Source organism: Balaenoptera musculus, chromosome 13, assembly GCF_009873245.2.
Source record: "Balaenoptera musculus isolate JJ_BM4_2016_0621 chromosome 13, mBalMus1.pri.v3, whole genome shotgun sequence".
Classification (NCBI taxonomy): Eukaryota; Metazoa; Chordata; class Mammalia; order Artiodactyla; family Balaenopteridae; genus Balaenoptera; species Balaenoptera musculus.
The window spans coordinates 5,127,601-5,152,922 of NC_045797.1; the positions used below are offsets into that span (position 1 = coordinate 5,127,601).

Here is a 25,322-nt window from a genome sequence, read left to right on the forward strand (position 1 = left end):
GTGGAATATAAACGGGAGAGCAGGTGTCTGGGGAAGGGCTGTAGATGAGCAGGGATGCAGGCATGAGCGGGCAGCAGTGACAGACAGACGGAAGGGGGCAAATCTGAGACCCACTCAGAGGCAAGCCAGAGAAGGGGTCTAGGACCCACCGGCCCTGATTCCCTCAGGTGGGACCAGCAAGGGCAGGGCAGGTGAGGAGGGCAGGTTCCGGCACCCACACAGCCGAGGAGATGCCTGGGGGTGTCCCTCACTGCACCACCGGCCTGGGTCTCCTGAGACCATGTAACAGAAATCAAGAATTCGATTGTGAGGTGGAAATTCAGTGAAATGGACATGGAACCCGGGATGATCTGGAATTGAGGCAGCTCAGACCTGCCCTGGGAGCCACCGTCACGTGGTCACAGCTGAAGCTGAAGGGGAGGCGACCCTGAGAAAGCGGGTGAGCAGTGCTTCTTAATGGGTTCACAGACCCCTTCAGAAATCAGGTAAAACCACGGAGATGTCCCAAAGAAAAATGTACCGCCAAAACCAAAATATTTTGTATACAATGGGAAATAGTCCAGAACTACCTGAAACAGGGTGGAGGACTTCAGCTGTTGACGAGAAAAGGCCGGCGGGCCCCTGGGGTGAATCAGCCCAGTAACTGTGGAGAAGGCCTTGTCTCGTAGGAAGTGACCTGCTCCTTACGAAGGAGTCACCATCTTTCGGGGGCGCATCTACCTGGGGAAGGAAATGCACACACAAGCATGAGCTGGAACAAAGAACATCAAGTCCCCGACCACCACACAGATCTCAAGGGGTCCAAAAAAACAAAACAAGCTTACAAAGATGAGTCACCTGTTTAAAGGGCACGTGTTCCACAGTCCTTTGAGAAAACAGTTTCAGAAAATCAAGTCAGGGGTGAAGAATTCAGAGGCTGACAACCCCTAGTTTTTTATTAATTTTTATTGGCGTAAACTTGCTTTACAATGTTGTGTTAGTTTCTGCTGTACAGCAAAGTGCATCAGCTCTACGTATACAGAGATCCCCTCTTTTGGATTTCCTTTCCATGTAGGCCACCACAGAGCACTGAGTAGAGTTCCCTGTGCTATCCAGTAGGTTCTCATTAGTTATCTATTTTATACATAGTATCTATAGTGTATATATGACAATGTCTAGTTTGTTTTGATTAAACACACACACCTGGCACTTTGCTGCACACAGGGATGAGTCAAACCACCTCGGGGAGCCCACCACTTAACGCACCTGGCCACTTTTAACGCACCTGGACACTTAACGCACCTGGCCACTTAACGCACCTGGCCACTTAACGCACCTGGAGAATAATGCTCAGGGAAACACACCAGATGCCAGGAAAACCTTCCAGGCCCTGTTTAATAACAGTCACACCCTCAGAATCTTCACTCTTCCTTTGCACCAAGCATATTAACACACTGGCATTCCAAATTACATAACTTTAGATAACTTCTAAAAAGCTGAGCTGGGAATGCCCTACTGTGGCGTCCTCTAGATGCTTCACCATTCATTCCCTGGTTTTGAAGTTTCCTTTTAGTGTTTTGGAGTGTAATATTTTTTTCTCAGGTCTGAATCATTTCCTTAGGCCTCTGAGAAGCTTGTAAGGCCTCAGCATAAGGCCTTTTAATGCCCAGTGGATAAAACAGTCTAATTCAACGCCAAACATTCTGCTTAGACTAAATGTGCTAAATGCCACCCTTGTTACTCACTTTGGACTTAAGAGAAAGTACAGGGCATCCCACCCATCAAGGTGTCAGAGCTCGTCATCGTGAATCATAACAGGACACGAGATCAAAGACAAGCCTCCCAGATAGTCCCGTCTGCAGGCCCAGCAAAGGGCCCTCCCCACCTCCAGTCGTGTGGCCCAGAATGACCGCAGCTGATGGCGGTCCCGTGGATGACGTCTGGGAGAAATTAACAGACTGGGGGAGGGGTGGACGGGCAAGCGGACCGGATTTGTTTGGAAGGCCCAGGAAACCTTCTGCAGGGAAGGACACCCCACAGCCCTCTAACCACTTCGCTTTCCCTCCTCCTTAAGAAACTTCTTGGGCTTCCCTGGTGGCGCAGTGGTTGAGAATCTGCCTGCCAATGCAGGGGACACGGGTTCGAGCCCTGGTCTGGGAAGATCCCACATGCCGCGGAGCAACTGGGCCCGTGAGCCACAATTACTGAGCCTGCGCGTCTGGAGCCTGTGCTCCGCAACAAGAGAGGCCACGATAGTGAGAGGCCCGCGCACCGCGATGAAGAGTGGCCCCCGCTTGCCGCAACTAGAGAAAGCCCTAGCACAGAAACGAAGACCCAACATAGCAATCAATCAATAAAATAAATAAATCTTAAAAAAAAAAAAAAAAAAAAGAAACTTCTTAAGAGGATTTTCATATCCACTGCGGAATGGCCTGCCCTCTGCCCCGCCAGTCTCACGGCCCCTGTGAAATGAACAGCCCAGGCCACCACACGCTCCTGGTTGCTCCATGCAAAGGGCCCCCCGGTCCCCATCTTACTGGAAGGCTCTGCAGCACGTAGCTGCACCCACCGCCCCTCCTTCCAGACTCCCGGGGATGAGGGTCCACCCCCCCCTCCTCCATCACCTTCCTGGCAGTCTCCTCTCTGGTGCATCTGTAAGGCCTGTGCCCTTCTGCGTCCTCAGTGCCTGCACAACGCCCCCCAGGACTGCCATTCGATGCGACCCTTCCTAGTTGGCCGGCTTCTCCTGTGACTTCTGACCAGCTCTGAGCGGATTCTGATCAAGAGCCTCTCCCAGGGGCCCCCGCACGCCCCCCTTCCTCCACAGCCAAGAGCACCAAGTCACACAGGTTCTCCCTGGCACTCTGCACCGGCTGTCTCAGACGTGGGCGCAGGGACGCAGGGCTCTGGCCGCGCCGGACGGCTCCCCTGGTCGCTGGACTGTCCTACCCGGCCAGGAGAGAAGGGTACAGGGCGCACCCACTCCTCTCCCGAACTCCTGGGAGCAGGGCCCACTCCTACACATCCTGCACGAGGGAAGAGCTCAAGAAATACTTGTGGGAGAAAGGGCGGAAGGAAAGAGAAAGGGAGGGAGCGAAGGAAGGAACCCGCCTACCATCTTTGCACTAGACAAAAGAGAGACCAAAACCCGCCTGGAATCGAGGGGGCGGATGGGATACGGGTACACGTGTGAGTCAGAGAAGAGAAATTCGAGGGGAACCGTCACTGGGGGCTGGAGCCGGCCGAGACTCATGCTGGAGACGGTGGACCACTTCTTAAGGCGTGGGACAAAGGCTCACAGCTGGAAGGCAGGGTGGCTCTGCGGCAAAGGGCAGCAGAAGCAGGACTGCGGGAGGAGCACTTCAATGCCAGAAGGGACACTGGGTGAGCCTCACCCCCCGCCCGTGTCCAGAGGCGACAACCTAGCAATGTCCACGGTGAGTTTTGAAATCGATTTGTAATAAAATTCAAACTATCCCTTTAGAAAATATCGACAACAAAGAGTCACCAAGTTATTCCACTGTGTTATTTTTCAGGTGAACTGTCCACATAAAACGATTAATTCCCCCAATCAATGAACAGGCCCTGAGACACCGCCCGGCCTCCTTTCCTGCCTCGATGCAGAATGCCTATACCACATACGAAGTTTCCCAGACCTGCTAACATCCTCTCCATAGCAGCTTCCAGCTGACGTGCAGGGGTGCAGCAGTGCACTGAGGCACCCCACTGCCCGACCCAGGGCCGTCGTGGGGGGACCTGGGTCCACAGGCCTCGGCTACCCGCCCCACCTCCAGCAGCCTGGCCCGCTCACGACACTGCACCGTGGAGTGGAAACACAAGGCGTGACTTTCTACGACGCTCGCTGCAAAAGCCAGCCCTGCTGAGCTCCCCAAGCACAGCTCCCATTGCTCTTTGGTGATACCGTTTGGAAACTAGTAATCACAGCATGCCTATGTGGCACATGGAACATACACAGAAGGCTAGTGGCCTTTTAAAGACAAAGTGAAAGTACAAATGTGAGGCACAGAGCAATTTCCTCCTAGACCCAGAATGAGAAACTTCAACGTGAGCTAATTTATAAGAACAGAGATTAAGCATGAGAATTTACAGTGAGCGTACTGGCCCCAACCAAAGCACCCCCTTCCGGGAAGGACTGACTTTATCCATAGTGCCTTGCTGTCACTGCAAGAAGTTCCACACCCAGTGCAGACAAAGGAAAAGAGACATGGGGGTGGGGTGCTGTCATGAGAACCCAAGGGGTTTCCTCAAGTCCCAGAGCCACAGTGAAGGGCGGGGCAGGGCATTTGCTCCTACTTTGTGGCCACAGAGCATCTATTAAGGCCTTCTTATTCTTGAGGAATTTCCTTCTTGTTTCTAAGGAATTTCCTTCTTGTTTCTGAGGAATTCCCCCTCTCTGTGACTCTTGCCTTCCAGGACAAAAGCCAGGCAGAGGACTGAGGTGGCGCACAGCAGATGCGCCCCAGATGCATGAAGACACACTGTTGCGTGGGCCCAGGGTCCGGGCTGCACCGTCCCACACAGGGTCTACAGGGGGCAGTGCCCAGTGGGGCTTGAGCAGTTTCTATCTACAGTAAACTCCAAGCCTGACTCCCCGGCCTGCCCCCAGCTCCATCCCATGTTGTGAGGGCCCTGAGTGTGCATACAGGCACACATCCTCCTGACTGGCCCTGGCCACTCTGCAGACCAGGGAGGCCCTCAGGCAGTGGAGTCCCCAGTGGACAACCCAGGAAAGAGGGTTGCACACGGCCTAGAATCCAAGTCCAGGTTATCTGGGCAGGGAATTCCACGGCTCTTGGGCCCCTGGACCATCCCTGGACCCTGGACCATCTTGGCCCTACAGACTCCTAGCCATGCCGAGGCCAGCAGCCGGCTCTGAGAAACAGAAGAGAACCCTCCAAAGTACAGGGCCTGGGTGGGATCTCTCCTGCCAGGTCTAAGGGAAGTTTCTGGAGAAACCCAAGGAGGGACATGACAACACTAGGGGGCCCCATCCTCTTCCAGGGACCTTAAGTAGCAGAGCCCCGCCTCCTAAATATAAAAGGAAATCCTAACGGTACTTTCCACATTTCCACCTCATGCCTACTCACTCTCCACACTGAGCGCCGCGTAAAGACACGGACGGCATTATTTACTACAACTTCTCATCCCAAACATTAATCAACATGGCCTCCACGTATATCGGACATCATGGGAAAATATTCAGAGAATGACGCTCCAACTAATTCACCTATAACTAAGCAGGTACAGTGGATGAGCCCCTGGGGAAAGCAAGGACTATAAGGCAGGTTCTTCAGCTCATGAAATGTCACCACCCACATGTTCTATTGAAAATCAGTGGAAACATGCACGGGGAATGGATGACGGTATTAAAATGAAGCTCATAATTATGATGTTCACCTGTTACCGGCATTCAACCAGCTATTAAACAGTCGATATTGTTCAGACCAAAAATGTCAGTTTTGGGAACTTATAAAGCCAGGGAACTACACGATGGTGGGAACTACTTTAGAATTCTGTGTTTACACAAGTCCTTGTTTTTTTAAACTAGAGCCACAAATCCCCCCCAGAGAAGCTGCAGACGGCCAGGGAACTCAGAGCCCGTCTTCCAGGGGTAAGGATTATCCCTGAAGCTTTTCTAGGGGGAGTTATCATTTTTATATTAGAGGATACAGGGCTATGTCATGAAGAGGAAAGAAAAGTCTCCAAGAGATAAAACATGAGGCAAAGACTGTTGGTGGGAATGTAAATTGATACAGCCACTATGGAGAACAGTATGGAGGTTCCTTAAAAAACTAAAAATAGATTTACCATATGATCCAGCAATCCCACTACTGGGCATACACCCAGAGAAAACCATAATTCAAAAAGACACATGCACCCCAATGTTCATTGCAGCACTATTTACAATAGCCAAGTCATGGAAGCAACCTAAATGCCCATCAACAGACGAATGGATAAAGAAGATGTGCTACATATAGACAATGGAATATTACTCAGCCATAAAAAGGAACGAAATTGAGTCATTTGTTGAGACATGGATGGATCTAGAGACTGTCATACAGAGTGAAGTAAGTCAGAAAGAGAAAAACAAATATCGTATATTAACGCATGTATGTGGAACCTAGAAAAATGGTACAGATGAACCGGTTTGCAGGGAAGAAGTTGAGACACAGATGTAGAGAACAGACATATGGACACCAAGGGGGGAAAACCGCGGTGGGGTGGGGATGGTGGTGTGCTGAATTGGGCGATTGGGATTGACATGTATACAGTGATGTGTATAAAACTGATGACTAATAAGAACCTACAGTATAAAAAAACAAACAAAACAACTAATACTAAACTTTCATTGGGTTATTTGTATGCAAATATGTTAATATAAATGTTTCAGACATTACATGAAATTTCTAAAAATCTTATATGTTCTGGTATAATGTTATAAGTCATAATCCTAGTTATTACCTTAAAATGTATATCTCAGAAATAACTAATTTTCTTGTCAACTGCATTATTATGAACTTTCATCAAATCTTTAACTGTGGTCATTTTTAAGTCTTTTGTCATTTACAGACAGTTCTGGGTGTACTCTGATGCTTTTGCAAAAATGTTCCTATAAAAGGGTTTCATCTTCAAGGAATTCATGGAAAAGACTCTGACAAGTACAGGTTTCTGGTAACTGACTGTACTGCTGAACTGAATGAATAAGCATTTTCAGAACTCTAATGAAAAACTGATGAACTCATAAAAGTACTAACAAAAGATCAAGATGAAAAAAATAATTAATTACATGGGACTGAGTGAACCGCTGAGGATGATTATAATTTTTGTGACTTTCTGTTTGAATAAAAAAAAAAAAATCCCACAAGGACTGAGAGACAAAAAATATACAAATCAATTTTCAGTGCAAAGTAAAGGCGCTGTTACAGTGGAGGATTACTGGACTGAATGCCAATATTATGACATAGCATGAGTGTGTTTCGTGTTTGGTAATTGCAATCATTGTTGCTTTTGTTGTGGTCATCCATGTACAATGCTTGGTGTCAGTCAAAAAAAAAAAAAAAAAAAACATGAGGCAAAGAACTATCCGTTAAGGTGATACCGTGGAGTGCTGGGTTGAGCACCTACTCTTCACTCCCCAAGAGGAGCATTTTGGAGGTAAGATCGGAGAGACACTATCCTGCGTAAGGACCGCGGTCGTCTCTATTCCGTCCCAACCATGAGAAACGGATGCACTGGGGTCCCACAGACTCACACCCACCAGGCCAGGCGCACAGAGCAGCCCAGCCCCAAGGATGGAGGGGGCCCCAGGACGGCTCCATACGGGGAAGGAGAACATGAACGTGACCGCCTGGGGGTCGCCACGGTGTGCCCCCGACGTGACATGATGACTGTTCCCATTCTGCAGAGATGAACAACACACAGACATCCTGAACCCCGACTATGTGGTCGGCATGGCTGTCACAGATCTCCCCCCAAGAAAAAGCTTTCCACAGCTCTGAGCAAACAAAACCACTCCCACCACAGAGGTAAAAGGAACACTTATCCTCTCAGAAAATCCAAAAAACCCTGAAATGTTGGTGATCTTCCTCTCAGGGGACAGATCCAAAAGGCTAGCTCACAGAACTATTTGACTTATCTACCCAAACAGGACAAGGAAAGTTGCTTTTTTTTCTTTTATCATAAGGGTATCATGTACAGGACATGAAGATAAAATAAAAATAGCCACAGAGATTTCCGGTGTTGCTAGGAAATCTAAGTTATTCAGCTCTCACACGGCTCAAAGCCACCAGATTGGTGGTGTCATGTGGGTTTTAAGGGCAAAGGGGAAAATGAGGCACAGAGGGAGTAATTACCGTCACAAGAGGGCTACAGACAGGAGTGGGCTTGACCGCTAGGCTGGAGTTTGGCAAGGTCTCCACTTTGCCTTCCTTGGGCTCCTGGACAAGAGAAACCAGACCCGGTGATGGGAGTGACTGTGGTCTCCATCCCTGGTGACCTTTTAAGGGCACCGCCTTGCCCCTTCCAGAATCTCATCCTGAAGCATAGCCCCAACCCAGACACTTGCCAAAGGCTCTGAGCTGAGTCCGGCCACACAGGACTTGCAAAAAGTCAACTGTGAGAGACAGAATGCCCCGAGCACTGCCTTCTGGTCAGCTGAGAACAGAGTGGCGACTACAGGTGAGTCTCAGAGGACCAGACAGTCTCTACAAGAATCTTCCAGTGTCTTCACTCCTGTGGGGTTTTTTTTTTTAATTAATTAATTTATTTATTTATGGCTGTGTTGTGTCTTCGTTTCTGTGCAACTGTGGGTTTTTTTAATTGAAGTAAAATATGCATATGATGAAACACACAACAAATCTTAAGTGTACAATTCCATAAACTGTGCCAACTGTATATACCAGGAACACCTCCATTGGGATATAGACTGTTTCCATCCCCCCTAAAGTTCCCGGGTACCTCTGAGCACTCACCCCCGCCCCCAACCCTGCTGCATGCGGCCCTCACCGGTCTGATTTCTATCACCTCCTCTGCGACCCTCTGACAGTTCACGCGCACGCATCCCGCCGGCCAGCTCACACCTGCTACTATGAGTGCCCTGCTATTTCAGGGCACACACCCGCGTTGGCGCTTTCATCGCTTATCACCTAGTGATGCAGTGAAAGCAGTGGTTCTCCACGGGGCCAGCATTTCCCCTGAGGGAGCACATTTTGGAAACTGTGGGGAAGGGGACCCTTTGGGTAGCCATTTAGTGGCGGAGACAATGGACGCTACACATCGGGAACGGCCCTACCCAGCGAAGACCTGTCCCTCATCCTCCTTGACTTCCAGGGTACTGCAGACATTCATGGTGACAGAAGCATCGTTTACCACTTTGGGAGCCTAGCACCCCACTCCACGCTCCACTTAGATAAAATATATTTTGTTGGCACAGTTTCATCCCCCTGAATTTTCCGGGGGATGCAACCACTGTGATAACAGAGGGAGGACTGGCCCTGGACCACCACTTAGACCTTGATCAGGAGTCAGTCCTCATCACGGGCAGCCGCCCCATGTCCTCACACTCGGTCTGCATAAAGCACCGCTGACCTCACAGGTCCTGGTGTGGCTCTGCCCAAGCATTCACACACCAGAATACACCACTTTAACCCAAATTACTTTACTTGTTCTTTACGTCTACTATTATATTGATTATTTGGAAATTATGTTGTAGGTAAGTTTTATTATATCATTTTGGAATTGTAAAAGGGTGTTTACCATATTCGCATTCAAAGGGGGTATTGGGTTTCGAATGAGGCGAGAAGCACTGGTCTGAAGTGACAGCATCTAACTCTTAATTTGACTCTTGGTCAGGAGCCATCGGCTGTATTTTCAGGGATCCATGAGTTCTCTGGTTTGGGAAGCCAGAGGTGCAGAGCCCGGCGTGCCAAGATGCTCCTCCACCCCCATCAACAGCACCCTGAGTCCCGCTGAAATGCACCAAACGGCACTTTTAGCGGGGGTCCCTTAAGAGATGCCCTGAAACTCGCTCTTTGTACCTCTTAAATGGGGACCTTCAGGAGAGAGTTCCCGCTTCTCTCTACCAAGAATGCTTTTGCATCTCCTGAGGACTTCCTTTTCATCTCGAAGACACCGGCAGCTGTGCTCTGCCAGGTGTCCCCTCTCCCACTGCCTGCAGGAAAGTGTGTTGTTGCTGTCGGCCTTGACTACTCATTAGAACCACCCTGGGGGCTTTAGAAACACCAGGGCCCGGGCGCACCCCGAGATGCTCGTTAGGTTGCTCTGCCGTCCGGTCCAGCAGCGCTGGGAGGGCCCCGGGGCGGTGCAGAGGAGCCAGCACGGCCGGGCACTGTGCTTTCCTCTGCCCCTGCAGCCCCGCTTGGGTCACCTTACAAGATACACACTACTACGTATAAGATAGTTAAACAACAAGGACAGGGGACAATATTCAATATCTTGTAATAACCCATAATGGGAACTAATATGAAAAAGAATATCTATATAGATGAATAATGGAACCACTTTGCTATACACCTGAATTATTGTAAGTCAACTCTACTTCAATAAAAACAAGTACATAGTTCATCAAGCTTTACCTTTTATACATTTCTAGACTCCTCTTTGTCTCCATTCTTGTTTTACTTTCTTCCCATTGTTAATTCATAGCATCTTACAAATCCTTTCCAGAACAGGTAGGAATGAAAAAATTGTCTCTGTTACTCTGCCGCATGCGTAAAAGAGGGGACAGCGCCGAATCCAAAGGTGGGCCGACAGGAAGACGCAAGCAAGTGCCTGCTTGACAGCAGCAGATGGGGAGCATCGTGGGGCAGAGCCCCTGATGACTTCTGTCCTTCAAAGCGGCAAGTTCACATTGAGTCTATCATGTACCATCATAATAACAACCTCTGCGTTCCCCTACCCGCTATGCTATGGTAGCTTCACTGCGATTGTCCAGCGTTGCCACTTTGATCAATGACATGTTCTCTCCACAACCTCTCTACCTACTTCCAGGTGGACACACCTCCCACCGATGCATCCCTGTCACAGGCTCTCCATCTGTCCTGGTCCAAAGCCATGGCTGAGCCAGAGTATATCAAGTGATGTCCTGCCTGAGGGCAGTCCGTTTCCCCACACCTTGTCCAAGGGGGCAAATTTCCAAGAACCGCATTATGCAGAGAGACCTCCAATGTCCTGTGACTTCATCCAGAGGACTCCCATCCATTAGAGGACAGGAGTTTGCATCTATCTTGTTCACTGCTCTATCCTCAGTACATGGAACAGTCCCCGGCACACAGTAGACATCCAATAAACATTTGTTAAGTGAATCTAAAATTAAATAGTGTTTCACCAACAGTGAAGGAATTATTCAAGATGCTACGTGTTTCAGAGCCATAAAAGAAAGCCCACAAAGGGCCCCGCAGAGCCTATTAGAAACGAGGAGGGTTTTTCCTGCCTCTGCCAAATTCATGTGAGAATTCAGGTCAAGTATCCTTTCTGGAACCGCAGGGAGGCCCCCTGAGGACATTCAGGTGCGGGAGATGCTCCACACACAGCAGAATGGCACCCAGCCAAACAAGACACAACAAATCAGGGCTCCCACACAACTGCCACACCCCTTCTCCATCAAATCCCATCCCAAAGGCCCCACGTTTTTGTCTAGCACAAAACTTAAGGTAGGATACGAATACAGAATATTAAATGAAATACTATATAGGATATACTAGATAAGAAACTAAAAGGAGTCCAGAGAGAAAACGATGCCTGTAGCTGCATAGCAGATTGGGTGGGGAAATGGTAGCCACCTTCCCCAGCACCACCCGTAGTTCTCATTTTCTTAACGGTCCCAGAGTCCCATTTTGCACATTCACCTTCCAGAAGCTCTGGAAGGCAGGACCACTGGGAACTATCATGCCATAAAGTAGAAGCCATAGGGTGTGGAGTCCAGAGGTCTCTGTCTCCTTCTGGGTGCCAGCCCTCCAACAAGTTAACCACCCTGTTTAAGCTTCTGCTTCCTCCGCTGGAGCAGGAGGGTGATAGTTTCATGTCTCTCACAAGACTGCTGGGAGGATAAGAGAGCAGTAAGTGTAAAGGGCCTTCGAGGCTCGTGTCAAAAGCACAAACCCAGAGGCTTCTAGCAGAGGGCGGACCTGCAGGCCCCAGATGTGCTGGTTTCTGCTTCAGGCAGAGCAGCCAAGTCCCCTGGGGGCTGCAGCCGGGTGTCCCCCCAATTCTATCCTCTAGGTCAGGCGAGGCCACACTGGATTCCCAACCACTGGCTAGATGTGAGCTCAGAAATGGGATCTCCCTATTCACCAGTTAGACCCCAGTTCTACCTATGTCCACATCTGTCTTTTAAGTAAATCTAAAAGAACTGTACAGTGTTTGACCACATTGAATGGATGTGGCCCCCACGCATGGCAGAAGAAAGTGGTGCGGTTTAGTGGATTCTGGATTCCCACAGACCTCGACTGGAATCGTTATTCTGTGGCACCATATTCTCTCCAAGCCCCGGGTTCTTCCTGTTTAAAAAGTGGAGCGTTGACACCTAGAATTCAGGTTTGTGTCAGGAGTTGTATATACGTATATATACATATAATAGTTCCAGACACATGCAGATGTGCAAATGTACCTAAACACATACAAAGACATCTAACGTAGCTACTTTTTAATTAAATTCAAAATATTAAAACAAATAATCACTAACCTAATTTTAAACCTTCTATTTTGGGCACCTTATAAATAATATATATGGATAAAATGGACAAAGTGCTAATCTATGTAGTGTCAAATAACTATTCCATGCCATGCTGCTTTCAGGATTGGTCCATATCTTTTTAAAGCTCCGTTCCTATGTAATAATGTACCTTTTCAAACTTGTCTTTACATTAGAAAATTACTTAGGGTGTTGGTAACACAAATCAAATACAAAATACTTTCAAATAAAAAGATTTGAAGTCAAAAAAAAAGTGTAAAGGGCCTTATAAACTGTAAAGTGCTGGACATGCCTGATGTGAATGAGTGTCTTCCGTGTCCGTAGCTTCACCACCCAGCATCATCCTTCATCTGAAGGGGCCACAAGCTACCCTTCCCCACTGTGTTTAGGGAATTCACACCTTATCTTCTCGAGAAGACAACACTTTTGACCCTAAACCCCAAAGACGGCCACTCCCAAATCAGTTGAATTTGGCCGGATTAAACCGCCTGGAAGCAATTTACAGACACACCCTAGAACAACCCTCCAGAAAGATTGCCAAGTTCCCCAAAGACAGATTTGAACAACTTTTACTCCCGCTTCACACAGGAATAAAAACTCCCCCGCCAAAAAAAAAAATAAACCCACAAATCAAACTACCATCACCTTCTTTCACAACAAACTGACAACCAAGGGTAACAGAAAGGACGCTTTCTGCGCGCTGCACAGGGAAAGGGGACTCTGCGAAGGTGCCAAAGCCACAGTCGCCCCCCCCCCCCCCCCCCCCCCTGCCAAACCCTACCCGCCTGAACTCCGGCCCCGCGCCCCAGCGTCCTCCTACCTGGGCGCCCCGCGGGCGGCGAGCGGGGAGGCCGGCCGGGCGGGGGCGCCCTGGGAGCCGGGGGAGAATCACATCCCCGCGCTCGGGCCCGGGCTGTGCGCTCCCAGCCGGCTCCGCCCTCGCGCCCGGGAAGCGCGGGCGCGGCTCCGGCTCCGGCTCGGGCTCCGCGGGGCGGGGACGGCTCCCACCCCGCCCAACTCGGGAGACTGGGAGACGGCCAGCCCTTTCCGGTGCCGCCCTCCCGGGGCATCCCCGCGCATCCCCGCGCATCCCCGCGCATCCCCGCGCATCCCCGCGGGGGACCCCGGACGGCTGCCGCGCGCTCCCCCCGGACTGAGATGGAGCGACTCACCGAGACCTCGCCAGTCGGTTACCCCCCTCCACGGCGGGGTCCCTGGGCTCGATTTCTAACAGAGCTCCCGGCTCCCACCTCCAGCGACACTCACCCTTCTGTCCCCGAGCCTGACCGGCGGCCGGCCTCCGGAGCTTTGTGAACTTGGACGAGTCGGAACTTCTGCGAACCTCCGTTTCCTCTTCTGCGAAAAGGGATCGTAACAGCACCCACCTCGTGGAGCGGTTGGGGCGATTAAAGGATTTAATGCTGTAAACCTGGGCCAGGCGCGGAGTTGATACTACACGAATCACCTGCTACTTTTATTGTTACAGTTAAGCGCCTGAATGGAAAAGCAGCAGTGCAAGTGGTACAGTCTTGATACCAGACTTCTTGGCCAGACCTCGTGTGCTTTTAAGCTTAAAACCTACTTACCCAACCGGTTCGTTTTTGTTTTTGTTTTTTTAAACATCTTTATTGGAGTATAATTGCTTTACAATGGTGTGTTAGTTTCTGCTCTATAACAAAGTGAATCAGTCATACATATACATATGTTCCCACATCTCCTCCCTCCTGCATCTCCCTCCCTCCCACCCTCCCCATCCCACCCCCGCCCAGGGGGTCACAAAGCACAGAGCTGATCTCTCTGCGCTATGCGGTTGCTTCCCACTAGCTATCTATTTTACGTTTGGTAGTTCGTTTTGAACTCAGAGGAATGCAATGAATGGGTCACACCTAGACCTCTGCTGGGGGGAGGGGAGGATGCTGGGGTCCTGGCAGCGCGCGCTCGGCTCCAAGCGGCCCTTCCCCGTCCAATCCGTGCCTCCAGCAAGTGACTGGACCCCAGCTTGTTTTGAGAGCCACCCAGGCCATCCTTCCAGGAGACACTGAGTAAATGATGATTGTTTCCTTCCTCATAGAACACACCACCCCTTCCTGTATCCCTTCCAGGCTGTGCAGGCACTCCTTTCCCTAACCCATCCCTTGATATCCACATCAGAAACTCAAGAATTGAGATAACCTGGGCCTCAGCTGCTCCAGATCATTCTGCGATGGAAAAAAGCATAAACGATACAGCAGCAGCAGCACCTCTGCCCTAATGCTGCCTTGTGACCTCGAATGATGACATTTTCTCACTTTTTATTTTAGCTGGTTCTAGAACATGTATGGTTCCTCTTTCTCAGAGGAACTGGCTCACATCTGGGGCTGGTGACATAGTATTATAAGAACTCATCACATGTCCCATCTCTTAGTTTATTCCTGCTTAGGTGGCCGTTCTCTAAACCTGGCCCACATATTAGAATCACCGAGGGCATCTGGACCACCCAACGCTCAGATCAGTCCTATCAGAAACTCTGCAGCTGAGGCCCAAACCTCAGGGTTTTTAAACCTCCCAGATGATTCCAACGTGCACGCAGGATTGTGAACAAGTGTGCATCCAAGCTCCTACACTGATGCCCTCCCTCTGTATCCTCCACCTGAAAATACTTCAGTGAGTGTGTCCGAGTGGCAGTGAATGAAACTAACACATTTCGACACCACAGAACTATCCCACGAGCGATAAACTGTCTTACTACTTATACAATGAAGATTTTTGAACAGTGCACAAGTAGAAAGAAAAATTGATTTGTGCAATAATGTAGAAGTAAAAAATTATACTTTCCTTTTATTTTTCTTTTATGTTCTCGATGCTTCCCATCTACCCCTACCCCAGCTGTTCCACTAGACACCGGGGCCCCTAAACCCAGGTGGGACCCTCAAATACCCCCCATTATAGGGATGGGATCTGAAGACCTGACCTTCTCACCTATAGCCACTGCTCTACTGGGACCATGAATTCATCTCCTCCCTCACAAAGCCATGCTGACCACCTTCCCTGGATTCTCCTCCCTCTGTTTCCTCTCCTGGGTAACAGGTGTGTCCACCTGCCTCACTCCACCCTGGGTTGGAGGCTTCCCGAGGTGGAGACTGTCACCCTACATCACCCTCTGCTCTGGTCTCAGCACCGCACAGATGCTCTGGATGCGGGCGTGTGCTTCAGTTCAGAGACCACGTCATGAAAATGATGACAGGTGTACTTGACAAAACCGTACGAGGAACAGAAATAACATCCAGAGCCTCGGGACCCCTCCTGGAGTGTGTGTCCCTCACTACCCTCCCACCTCTGAAACTTATCCTTTGGGAGACCTGACTGTCTGCCACCCCGGGCCACCTTCCTTAAGAGAGACCATATCCCTGAGGATTTTCAGCCCCTCCCCGACCTGTCAAGCTGCTCAGATCACATGATCCTCTTAGGAGGAATATCTAATAATGCACACGAAATAGCACCCCACTGACCAGTACAGCATGCTCTGGTGATCTGAAACACAAGACATTCCCCATGGCCTGTGAGGCATGACACTTTGAAGGATTGTCCATTATAAACATTCACACTAGCCTTGACGGCTTTAAAGAGGGAGCCTTTGTATGCTTGTTTCCTTGAATCCCCAAAGCCAAAGTGTTGGAGAACTCTGAGCCTTGACTTTATATCATAAACCATCGAGTTCAGAAGGATGTACAGTCATGTAAAGAATGAAAGGTATTTTTCCCACCCAAAGGAGCAGAGTTAAACAGCATGTGAGAAGGAAAGCAGAGGGGAGACGCCTGGTGTTTACTGACCCTGGAAGGTCGCTGAGAGGGGGCCCAGCACCCCCATTCTCCGCCACCGCCAAACAAGAGACACCCTAGCCTCCTCCCAGGAGAAGAGACTGAGGGGACCCTGGAAGAGAGAGGCACCCCTGGGCTCCCATTGGTGTGGCCCTGGACACCACCCATGTCATGGCAAAGTCTGGGGTCCAGCATGGCCTGTTCCGAGGGGCAGCCCGACAGCAGAACTGCCTGGACCTGGGGCCAGGCTGCCTCACTACGTCCGGTGTATCCTCGAGTGTTCAGCGTCCCAGACCCTCCAAGGGGGCTTCAGAGGGACTGAGATGAGCCATTGCAGTTGGGGACCAGTAGGGGGCAAGCAGGAGCTCAGCTGAGGGCTGTAAGTCCAGAGGGCTGACCAGCAGGCAGAAGCCCTATCCAGGTGCCAGGACAAGCCCCAAGCAGTCCATACCTCCACCCCCACCACCCCTGAAGAACCCCAGTTACCGTCCAGGGAAAAAAAGCCACTTGAAGAGGGAAAATTCTGAATAGATTGTGCTGTCTCCCCAAAGAGACGGAGCCTTGACCCAGCAGAGACTAAACAACTCTGCAACTTGGCAAGATTTTCTTCTGGCCTCAGATGGAAATGAGGATTCATGAGCTAAGTTGACTTCAGTTGTGGAAATTTTTTTTTTTTTTTAATTACACTTGCGCCTCTGTGACTCTAGCTACGCCTATTTTTTGTTATTTATGGAACTGCCAGTAACTGCTCACAGAACCACAGCGTTCCCTGAGATAGATTTAAAAACCACTGTCCTAGATGGACTTCCTTCTATGGCCTAGTTTTTTGCTCCTTTCACACATTTTCCATCCACTGAGCTCCAAATAATCACTTTTTAAACCTATGTCTCTTTCCATGTAATACTTCGCAGTTTTAATCGGCTGAGGGCTCCCGTCCTCTATGCAGTCGTGTGTGGGCTTCTGTGACCACCTTTCTGCTCAAGTTCCTCTGATTTTGTAAGACCTTTACCAATCAGACAGCCAAGTGTGAACTAGAGAGGAGAGCTGGGGAGAAAGTATAAAATATCAGAAGACTTCCACGGACAATAAACTATTTCTTAACCTCCTTTATGAAGAAGAAAAGATAGACATTGCCCTGCCAACTCTTAGTTCTAATTGTAGCTTTCATCTTGTTCAATGAAGGCAAATGACCACAGAGGCTCCTTGTACCTGGTTTTTCCCATGTTAACACAGAAAGTGCGCAGCAAGTTCCAGAGGCCGAGAGACTTAGTAACTTCCAAGAACTGTTAGTAACCTAACAGAACCAGACTGGCAGCCCTTCTCTTTTATACCAGCTGTCTTTGATTTGATGATTGCTTCAACACATAATAAAAGCACCAATGACCAAATCATCCATCACCATCCAAAAGGCAGCCATTACCAGCTTTCCCACGTCATCCAAGCAGGGCCAATTGAAACCTTTGTGCTTAGTCATATGCAAGCTATGTAACAAAAGTACTGCTTTCCTTAAACACAGTTTTAAATCTAACAGTCTTTCCTGGTAATTCTACATGGTCCCACCACCACTGGTTCTCTGCAAGTTTCTGTAATTCATCCCTAAATTTTGTCACTTTCCCTTTTCCCCAAGCACCTTCCAAAAATCCAGATTATCATGTTGCAGCCTCTCAACTCTTTGATACTTCCTGAATATAACTGCCAATTTAATTTCTCTAAGTGGTTTCCTTTTAATATGATCACTCTAGTACATTAAAGATGGCTGCAAATTCTTCATTCCTCCTCTAATTAAGGGGCGAAGTTAGATTCCCTCCCCTTGAATCTGGCCCCCCCCCGAAGCAGTGACTTAACCAACACCCACCAATAGGATAAGGTGGAATTGAAATTTCTGGAACTTCTGAGGCAAGATCATCAAAAACCTTTCAGCTTCTTTCTGGGTCTCTTGGAACACTCACTCCTGGTGCCCAAAGCTACCTGGTAAGAAGTACTACTCTCCTGAGACTGCCACACTATTAGAAACACTAAGCCTCATAAAGGCCACATGGATGCACCCCAGTCCAGAGCCCCAGCTGACAGCCAGAACCTACCCCAGCCATGGGAGCGCCATCTTGGATGTTAAGCCAGTAACCCTAGTCAGCTGCTTTCTGACTACTCCCACAGGAAAGGCCCCAAAGGAGAACCACCCAGCTGAGTCCCATCAACCCACAGCACCATGAGAGATAATAACACACTGTTGTTTAAGTCACTGAGTTTGTAGCACAATAACAGACAGGCAAAGCAATGACCACACTGAGGAATGTGGTCTGATTCCCCATGGCCCTTCCTGCACCATGTAGAATCAGCCCAGCATGCAAAGTCTCTATGAATTAAAATGACGCCTATCTCCCTTCTCCAGCATCACCTCTGAACACTACCCAGTTACAGAGTTCCTTAAGATTATGACTGTCTCACCAGCAAATAAAGGAGAAATGAGAGTTATGAGATAGTCAAATAGGTTTAGCTTTACATATACTATTTTGAGTAAAGGAAGTAACCTTGTACTTTGCAAATGCTAACTGCAAGAATGATTTAGCTTCTAGTGTTGTTCTTTAATGGTTTTCCAAGAAATAGTGTGACCCGTGGGAAGTAAGCCTCTGCCAGCAAAGGTACTTGGAAGAGTAAGAGCAGGCCACGACTTCTGACAGTAGAAGCAGAAAGAAAATCTGGGCAGACTCAGGAGTGCCAGAGCTGTTGAATCGCTTCTCTAATGTCCAAAGATTATATTAACACTCACCTATTCGTTTCTCTTGTCTTTCCTCAGAACAAACAATTTGGCAATAACTCGGCGGCTGGTGAACTACTCCAATAATAATCACTGTTCTCCTGACGCAGGAGGAGAGCTGTGTCCAAGGGGTGGGAGAAGAGGCCCTGGTACCGCTGATTCCTTCTTTGCCTCTTGCATCCTTACTAGTTAAGTCACTGAATTGAGAGCCTTGATGGTGGATGCTAAGCTATCCCAACTCTGGGACGGTTAGACCCACTGATGAGCTCAGCCTGTGGTCAAGAACGTAGCTGGTACTGTCCTCAGAGGAGGCCGGCGCCACTGGGCCTTGAGTCCTCCTGAGAGTGACAGTAGTAGAAGCCTATGATCCCAATTTCCCAATAACGGCATAAAAGATTCAGGATCCAGACTTGGTACCAGTTTTGGGCAGGAGACACAGAAGATCCCTTGAGTGTGACTTCTGCATGGGCTCTCAGGACTAAAGAGTCCCTCTCGTATTCCTCTAGATCCATGCTATCCAATACGTGTAGCCTCTAGAAACATGAAGCTGTTTTAATAGTTAAAAATTGAATAATATTAAAACTCCAGTTGTCCAGTTGTACTAGCCACATTTCAGGAGCTCAGTAGTCACACATCATTAGTGGCTGCCATATCGAACAGCACAGTCATAGAATGTTCCCATCTCTGCAAAATATTCCATTGGACATTGCTGCTCTAAAGCCTAGACGATTCAGGGCCTCTGGAATAGGGGGTCCTTCTCTGGCCAGCTGGTTTTCATCCAAAATAGACAATCTGCTCATTTTCAAACTATACCTGAGCAAGAAACCTCTTCATACCTCCCTGTTTCCTCTCAATCAACCAGGTCATCATTTAGACTGCCTTTCATGGCTCAGCTCAACCATACCTCTCTACACCTTCCCTTTACATTTTATGTTCTCAGTTTGTATACTGTTATAACTACTTGACATTAATCAATATAATGCTTTGCCCATAATCATTTCACGTCTGTATTTTTTTATTTCTCTAGTAAATATAAGTATTTTTTTATTTCTCTAGTAAATATAAGATTTTATATTTACTAGAGAAATAAAAAAATACAAAACCATGTATTTTGTGGGGGAGGAAGGGGAATCCCTCCACACCCTGTCCCAAAACACTCATATCAACCATAGCAATACCCTGAATGTCAGAAGTAGTCAACAGACCAGCTAAGGAGGAGGGTGTAGAGGAGTTTTTATAGCAAGTATCACCCCATACTTGGACTGCCCCGCAATGAATTCTAGCAGAGACAACCCTGTAGTCCCTAGTCACAGGATCATAAAATCAGCAGCAGAACATTTATTACCTTTCAATTTAAAAAAAAAAAAAAGACCAAAGATTTTAAATACAAGTATGCTAGTAAATGAAATTGAAAAATCTTACCACACTCTATGTTTTTGTCATTCCTTTCTGTTATTCTCTAAGAAATAATAATCACTTACAGTGCTTTCCTGTTGCTTTGACATATTAACCATGTGTTTATCAAGTAACTTGGTGTTGCCCAACTCAACCTGGCCATGGGAATAATGACACAGAGAAACGGTCTCAGAGAGAAGGTGCCCACCTAGAACCCAGGCTTTCCTAAGAGCAGGAAGAAGGGGTCCCAGTGCATACTGTTTTGAATGCAGAGGAAAGCCCTAAGTTTCCTGGGATGAGAGTTTTCTTTCCCTATGCTGTTTCATGAAAAGGAAAGCATCTCAGGAATGAATTGGTGATGGCTGAAAAAGGATTAAGTGCTTTTCTCTGCTTTCCCTGCTCCATGTATAGAAGAAGTGAGCTAGGTACCTGAAAGACCCGGTAAGAGCCAGTAATTTGGGAAAGATCTTGAAAAAGTCTCTGCAGAGAGAGCGGCATAGACCAGGGAGGGCAGGAAGCAGAGACAGCAGACAAGAGCAGTGCCTCGCCCACCATGGGCTCAAGGGAAGGACAGTCTCCCATGGTTACCACCTCACATGCTGATCTTGTAAGTCTTTTGTCTAATTTATCCCTAAGTTTTCATACTGTTGATCCTACTGTAAAGGGTATTGCTTTTAAATTCCAATCCTGGATCTTCATCGCTAGTGTATGGAAATACAACTGATATTTGTACATTGATCTTGTGGCCCACAAAACTCACTTATTAGTTCTAGTAGCTTTTTAAAATAGATTCCCTAGACTTCTCTATATAGACCACCATCGTATCTGCAAATACAGTTTTACTTCTTCTTTTCCAATCTGGATGCCTTTTATTTCTTTTACTTGACTTTTTAGATCCTTTAGTACAATGCTGAATAGAAATGAGAAAAGCGGATATTCTTGCCTTCTTCCTGATCTTAGGGGAAAGCTTTCAGTATTCTACCATCAGGTATGATGTTAACTATAGATCTTTCATAGATACTCTTTATCAGGTTGAGGAAGTATACTTGTATTCCTAATTTTCGGATAATTTTTATCAGGAATAGACATTGGATTTTGTTAAATGCTTTTTATGCATCTGTTGAGATGATATATGGTTTTTCTTTTTTAGTTTTATTAATATGGTGAATTACATTTCTTGATTTTCCAATACTAAGCCAACCTTGCATTCCTGGGATAAAGCCTGTTTGGCCATGACGTATTAGCCTTTTTATACATTGTTGGATTCAATTTTATTTTGTTTAAAACTTTTATATCTGTGGTCATGAGGAATACTGACCTATAGCTCTCTTTTCTTGTGCTGGTTTTTTTTTTAAGATGTTTTTATTTTTATTTTTTAACATCTTTATTGACGTATAATTGCTTTACAATGTTGTGTTAGTTTCTGCTGTATAACAAAGTGAATCAGCTATACATATACATATATCCCCATATCCCCTCCCTCTTGAGTCTCCCTCCCACCCTCCCTATCCCACCCCTCTAGGTGATCTCACCGAGCTGATCTCCCTGTGCTATGCGGCTGCTTCCCACTAGCTATCTATTTTACATTTGGTAGTGTATATATGTCAATGCTACTCTCTCACTTCGGTTTTGATTCCAAAGTAATACTAGCTTCTTAGAGTTGGGACGAACTTGTGAGTTGGGAAATATTTACTCCCCTTCAATTTTTTGGAAAAGTTTGTGCAGAACTGATATTATTTCTTCCTAACGTATTTGGTAGAATTTACCAGGGAAATTATTTAAACCTCAAGTTTTCTACGTGGAAAGATTTCTAACTGCAAATTCAATTTCTTTAATAGATAGAGGGCTATTCAAGTTATCTCTTGCTTCTTGAGTGAGGTTGGTAGTTTGTGTCATTCAAAGAATTTGTCCATTTCATCTAAGTGTCAATATTTTTTGCATAATTTTGTTCCTAATATTTTGTTATTATCATTTTAATATTTGTACTGTAGTGCAGTGATATCACCTAATTCCTGCTATTGATATTTCTGTCTTTTACCTTTTATTCTTAATCACTCTGGCTAGAGGTTTATCAGTTTTACTGACCTCAAAGAATTAGCTTTTAGTGTCATTGATTTTCTCTATTGTATTTCTGTTTTCTACTTAATTGCTTTCTGCTTTGATCTTTATTATTTCTTATCTTCTGCTTGCTTTGGGTGTAATGTTTCTTCTTCTAGTTCCTGAAAGTGGAGGCTGAAGTTATTGATTTGACACTTCTCTGCTTTTCTAAATAGACATTTTGTGATAAAAATTTCTCTTTACAATACTACATTTCCATTTCTCCCTGCCTGGCCTTTGTGCTATTTTTGTCACTCATTTTACTTTTACCTATGTTATAAACCTTGCACTGTACCATTATTATTTTGTTTAAACAGTCAGTTTTCTTTTTTTTTTTAATGTCTGAAACATTTATATTAACATATTTCCATACATATTTCCATACAGATACAAATATACGATTTTTAGAAATTTCATGTAATGTCTGAAACATTTATATTAACATATTTCCATACAAATAACCCAATGAAAGTTTTGTATTAGTTGTTTTGTTTGTTTTTTTATACGGCAGGTTCTTATTAGGCATCAGTTTTATACACATCAGTGTATACATGTCAATCCCAATCGCCCAATTCAGCACACCACCATCCCCACCTCACCGCAGTTTTCCCCCCCTTGGTGTCCATATGTCCATTCTCTACATCTGTGTCTCAACTTCTGCCCTGCAAACTGGCTCATCTGTACCATTTTTCTAGGTTCCGCATACATGCATTAATATACGATATTTGTTTTTCTCTTTCTGACTTACTTCACTCTGTATGACAGTCTCTAGATCCATCCACGTCTCAACCAATGACTCAATTTCGTTCCTTTTTATGGCTGAGTAATTTTCCATTGTATATATGTACCACAACTTCTTTATCCATTCGTCTGTTGATGGGCATTTAGGTTGCTTCCATGACCTGGCTATTGTAAATAGTGCTGCAATGAACATTCGGGTGCATGTGTCTTTTTGAATTACGGTTTTCTCTGGGTATATGCCCAGTAGTGGGATTGCTGGGTCATATGGTAATTCTATTTTTAGTTTTTTAAGGAACCTCCATACTGTTCTCCATAGTGGCTGTATCAATTTACATTCCCACCAACAGTGCAAGAGGTTTCCCTTTTCTCCACACCCTCTCCAGCATTTGTTGTTTGTAGATTTTCTGATGATGCCCATTCTAACTGCTGTGAGGTGATACCTCATTGTAGTTTTGATTTGCATTTCTCTAATAATTAGTGATGTTGAGCATCTTTTCATGTGCTTCATGGCCATCTGTATGTCTTCTTTGGAGAAATGTCTATTTAGGTCTTCTGCCCATTTTTGGATTGGGGTATTTGTTTCTTTGATATTGAGCTGAATGAGCTGTTTATATATTTTGGAGATTAATCCTTTGTCCGTTGATTCATTTGCAAATATTTTCTCCCATTCTGAGGGTTGTCTTTTCGTCTTGTTTATGGTTTCCTTTGCTGTGCAAAAGCTTTGAAGTTTCATTAGGTCCCACTTGTTTATTTTTGTTTTTATTTCCATTACTCTAGGAGGTGGATCAAAAAAGATCTTGCTGTGATTTATGTCAAAGAGTGTTCTTCCTATGTTTTCCTCTAAGAGCTTTATAGTGTCCAGTCTTACATTTAGGTCTCGAATCCATTTTGAGTTTATTTTTGTGTATGGTGTTAGGGAGTATTCTAATTTCATTCTTTTACATGTAGCTGTCCAGTTTTCCCAGCACCACTTATTGAAGAGACTGTCTTTTCTCCATTGTATATCTTTGCCTCCTTTGTCATAGATTAGTTGACCATAGGTGCGTGGGTTTATCTCTGGGCTTTCTATCTTATTCCATTGATCTATGTTTCTGTTTTTGTGCCAGTACCATATTGTCATGATTACTGTAGCTTTGTAGTATAGTCTGAAGTCAGGGAGTCTGATTCCTCCAGCTCCATTTTTTTGCCTCAAGACTGCTTTGGCTATTCGGGGTCTTTTGTGTCTCCATACAAATTTTAAGATGATTTGTTCTAGCTCCGTAAAAAATGCCATTGGTAATTTGATAGGGATTGCATTGAATCTGTAGATTGCTTTGGGTAGTATACTCATTTTCACAATGTTGATTCTTCCAGTCCAAGAACATGGTATATCTCTCCATCTGTTGGTATCATCTTTAATTTCTTTCATCAGTGTCTTATAGTTTTCTGCATACAGGTCTTTTGTCTCCCTAGGTAGGTTTATTCCTAGGTATTTTATTCTTTTTGTTGCAATGGTAAATGGGAGTGTTTCCATAATTTCTCTTTCAGATTTTTCATCATTAGTGTATAGGAATGCAAGAGATTTCTGTGCATTAATTTTGTATCCTGCAACTTTACCATATTCATTAATTAGCTCTAGCAGTTTTCTGGTGGCAGTTTTAGGATTCTCTACGTATAGTGTCATGTCATCCGCAAACAGTGACAGTTTTACTTCTTCTTTTCCAATTTGTATTCCTTTTATTTCTTTTTCTTCTCTGATTGCCGTGGCTAGGACTTCCAGAACTATGTTGAATAATAGTGGTGAGAGTGGACATCCTTGTCTCGTTCCTGATCTTAGAGGAAATGCTTTCAGTTTTTCACCATTGAGAATGATGTTTGCTGTGGGTTTGTCATATATGGCCTTTATTATGTTGAGGTAGATTCCCTCTATGCCCACTTTCTGGAGAGTTTTTATCATAAATGGGTGTTGAATTTTGTCAAAAGCTTTTTCTGCATCTATTGAGATGATCATATGGTTTTTATTCTTCAATTTGTTAATATGGTGTATCACATTGATTGATTTGCGTATATTGAAGAATCCTTGCATCCCTGGGATAAATCCCACTTGATCGTGGTGTATGATCCTTTTAATGTGTTGTTGAATTCTGTTTGCTAGTATTTTGTAGAGGATTTTTGCATCTATATTCATCAGTGATATTGGTCTGTAATTTTCTTTTTTTGTAGTGTCTTTGTCTGGTTTTGGGATCAGGGTAGTGGTGGCCTCATAGAATGAGTTTGGGAGTGTTCCTTCCTCTGCAATTTTTTGGAAGAGTTTGAGAAGGATGGGTGTTAGCTCTTTTCTAAATGT

At 46.2% G+C, this 25,322-nt stretch overlaps 1 protein-coding gene across 11 annotated transcripts in view; it reads right to left on the minus strand.

Moving 5' to 3' along the window:
• The window catches only part of IL1R1 (interleukin 1 receptor type 1), a 100,647-nt gene that overhangs the window by 33,687 nt on the left and 41,638 nt on the right, over positions 1–25,322 (minus strand). For 3 of the 11 annotated variants that reach the window (XM_036873116.1, XM_036873110.1, XM_036873117.1), the window contains exon 2: positions 570–720. Coding sequence is in view for 2 of the 11 variants with exons in the window: in XM_036873107.1 (XP_036729002.1) it covers positions 570–720; positions 13,032–13,301 (421 nt within the window). In the remaining 9 variants the exon portion in view is untranslated. Of the gene's footprint in view, positions 1–569; positions 721–13,031; positions 13,331–13,477; positions 13,568–25,322 lie in introns of those variants that run through there. The other 8 variants (XM_036873107.1, XM_036873109.1, XM_036873111.1 and 5 more) reach the window with 7 other exon arrangements.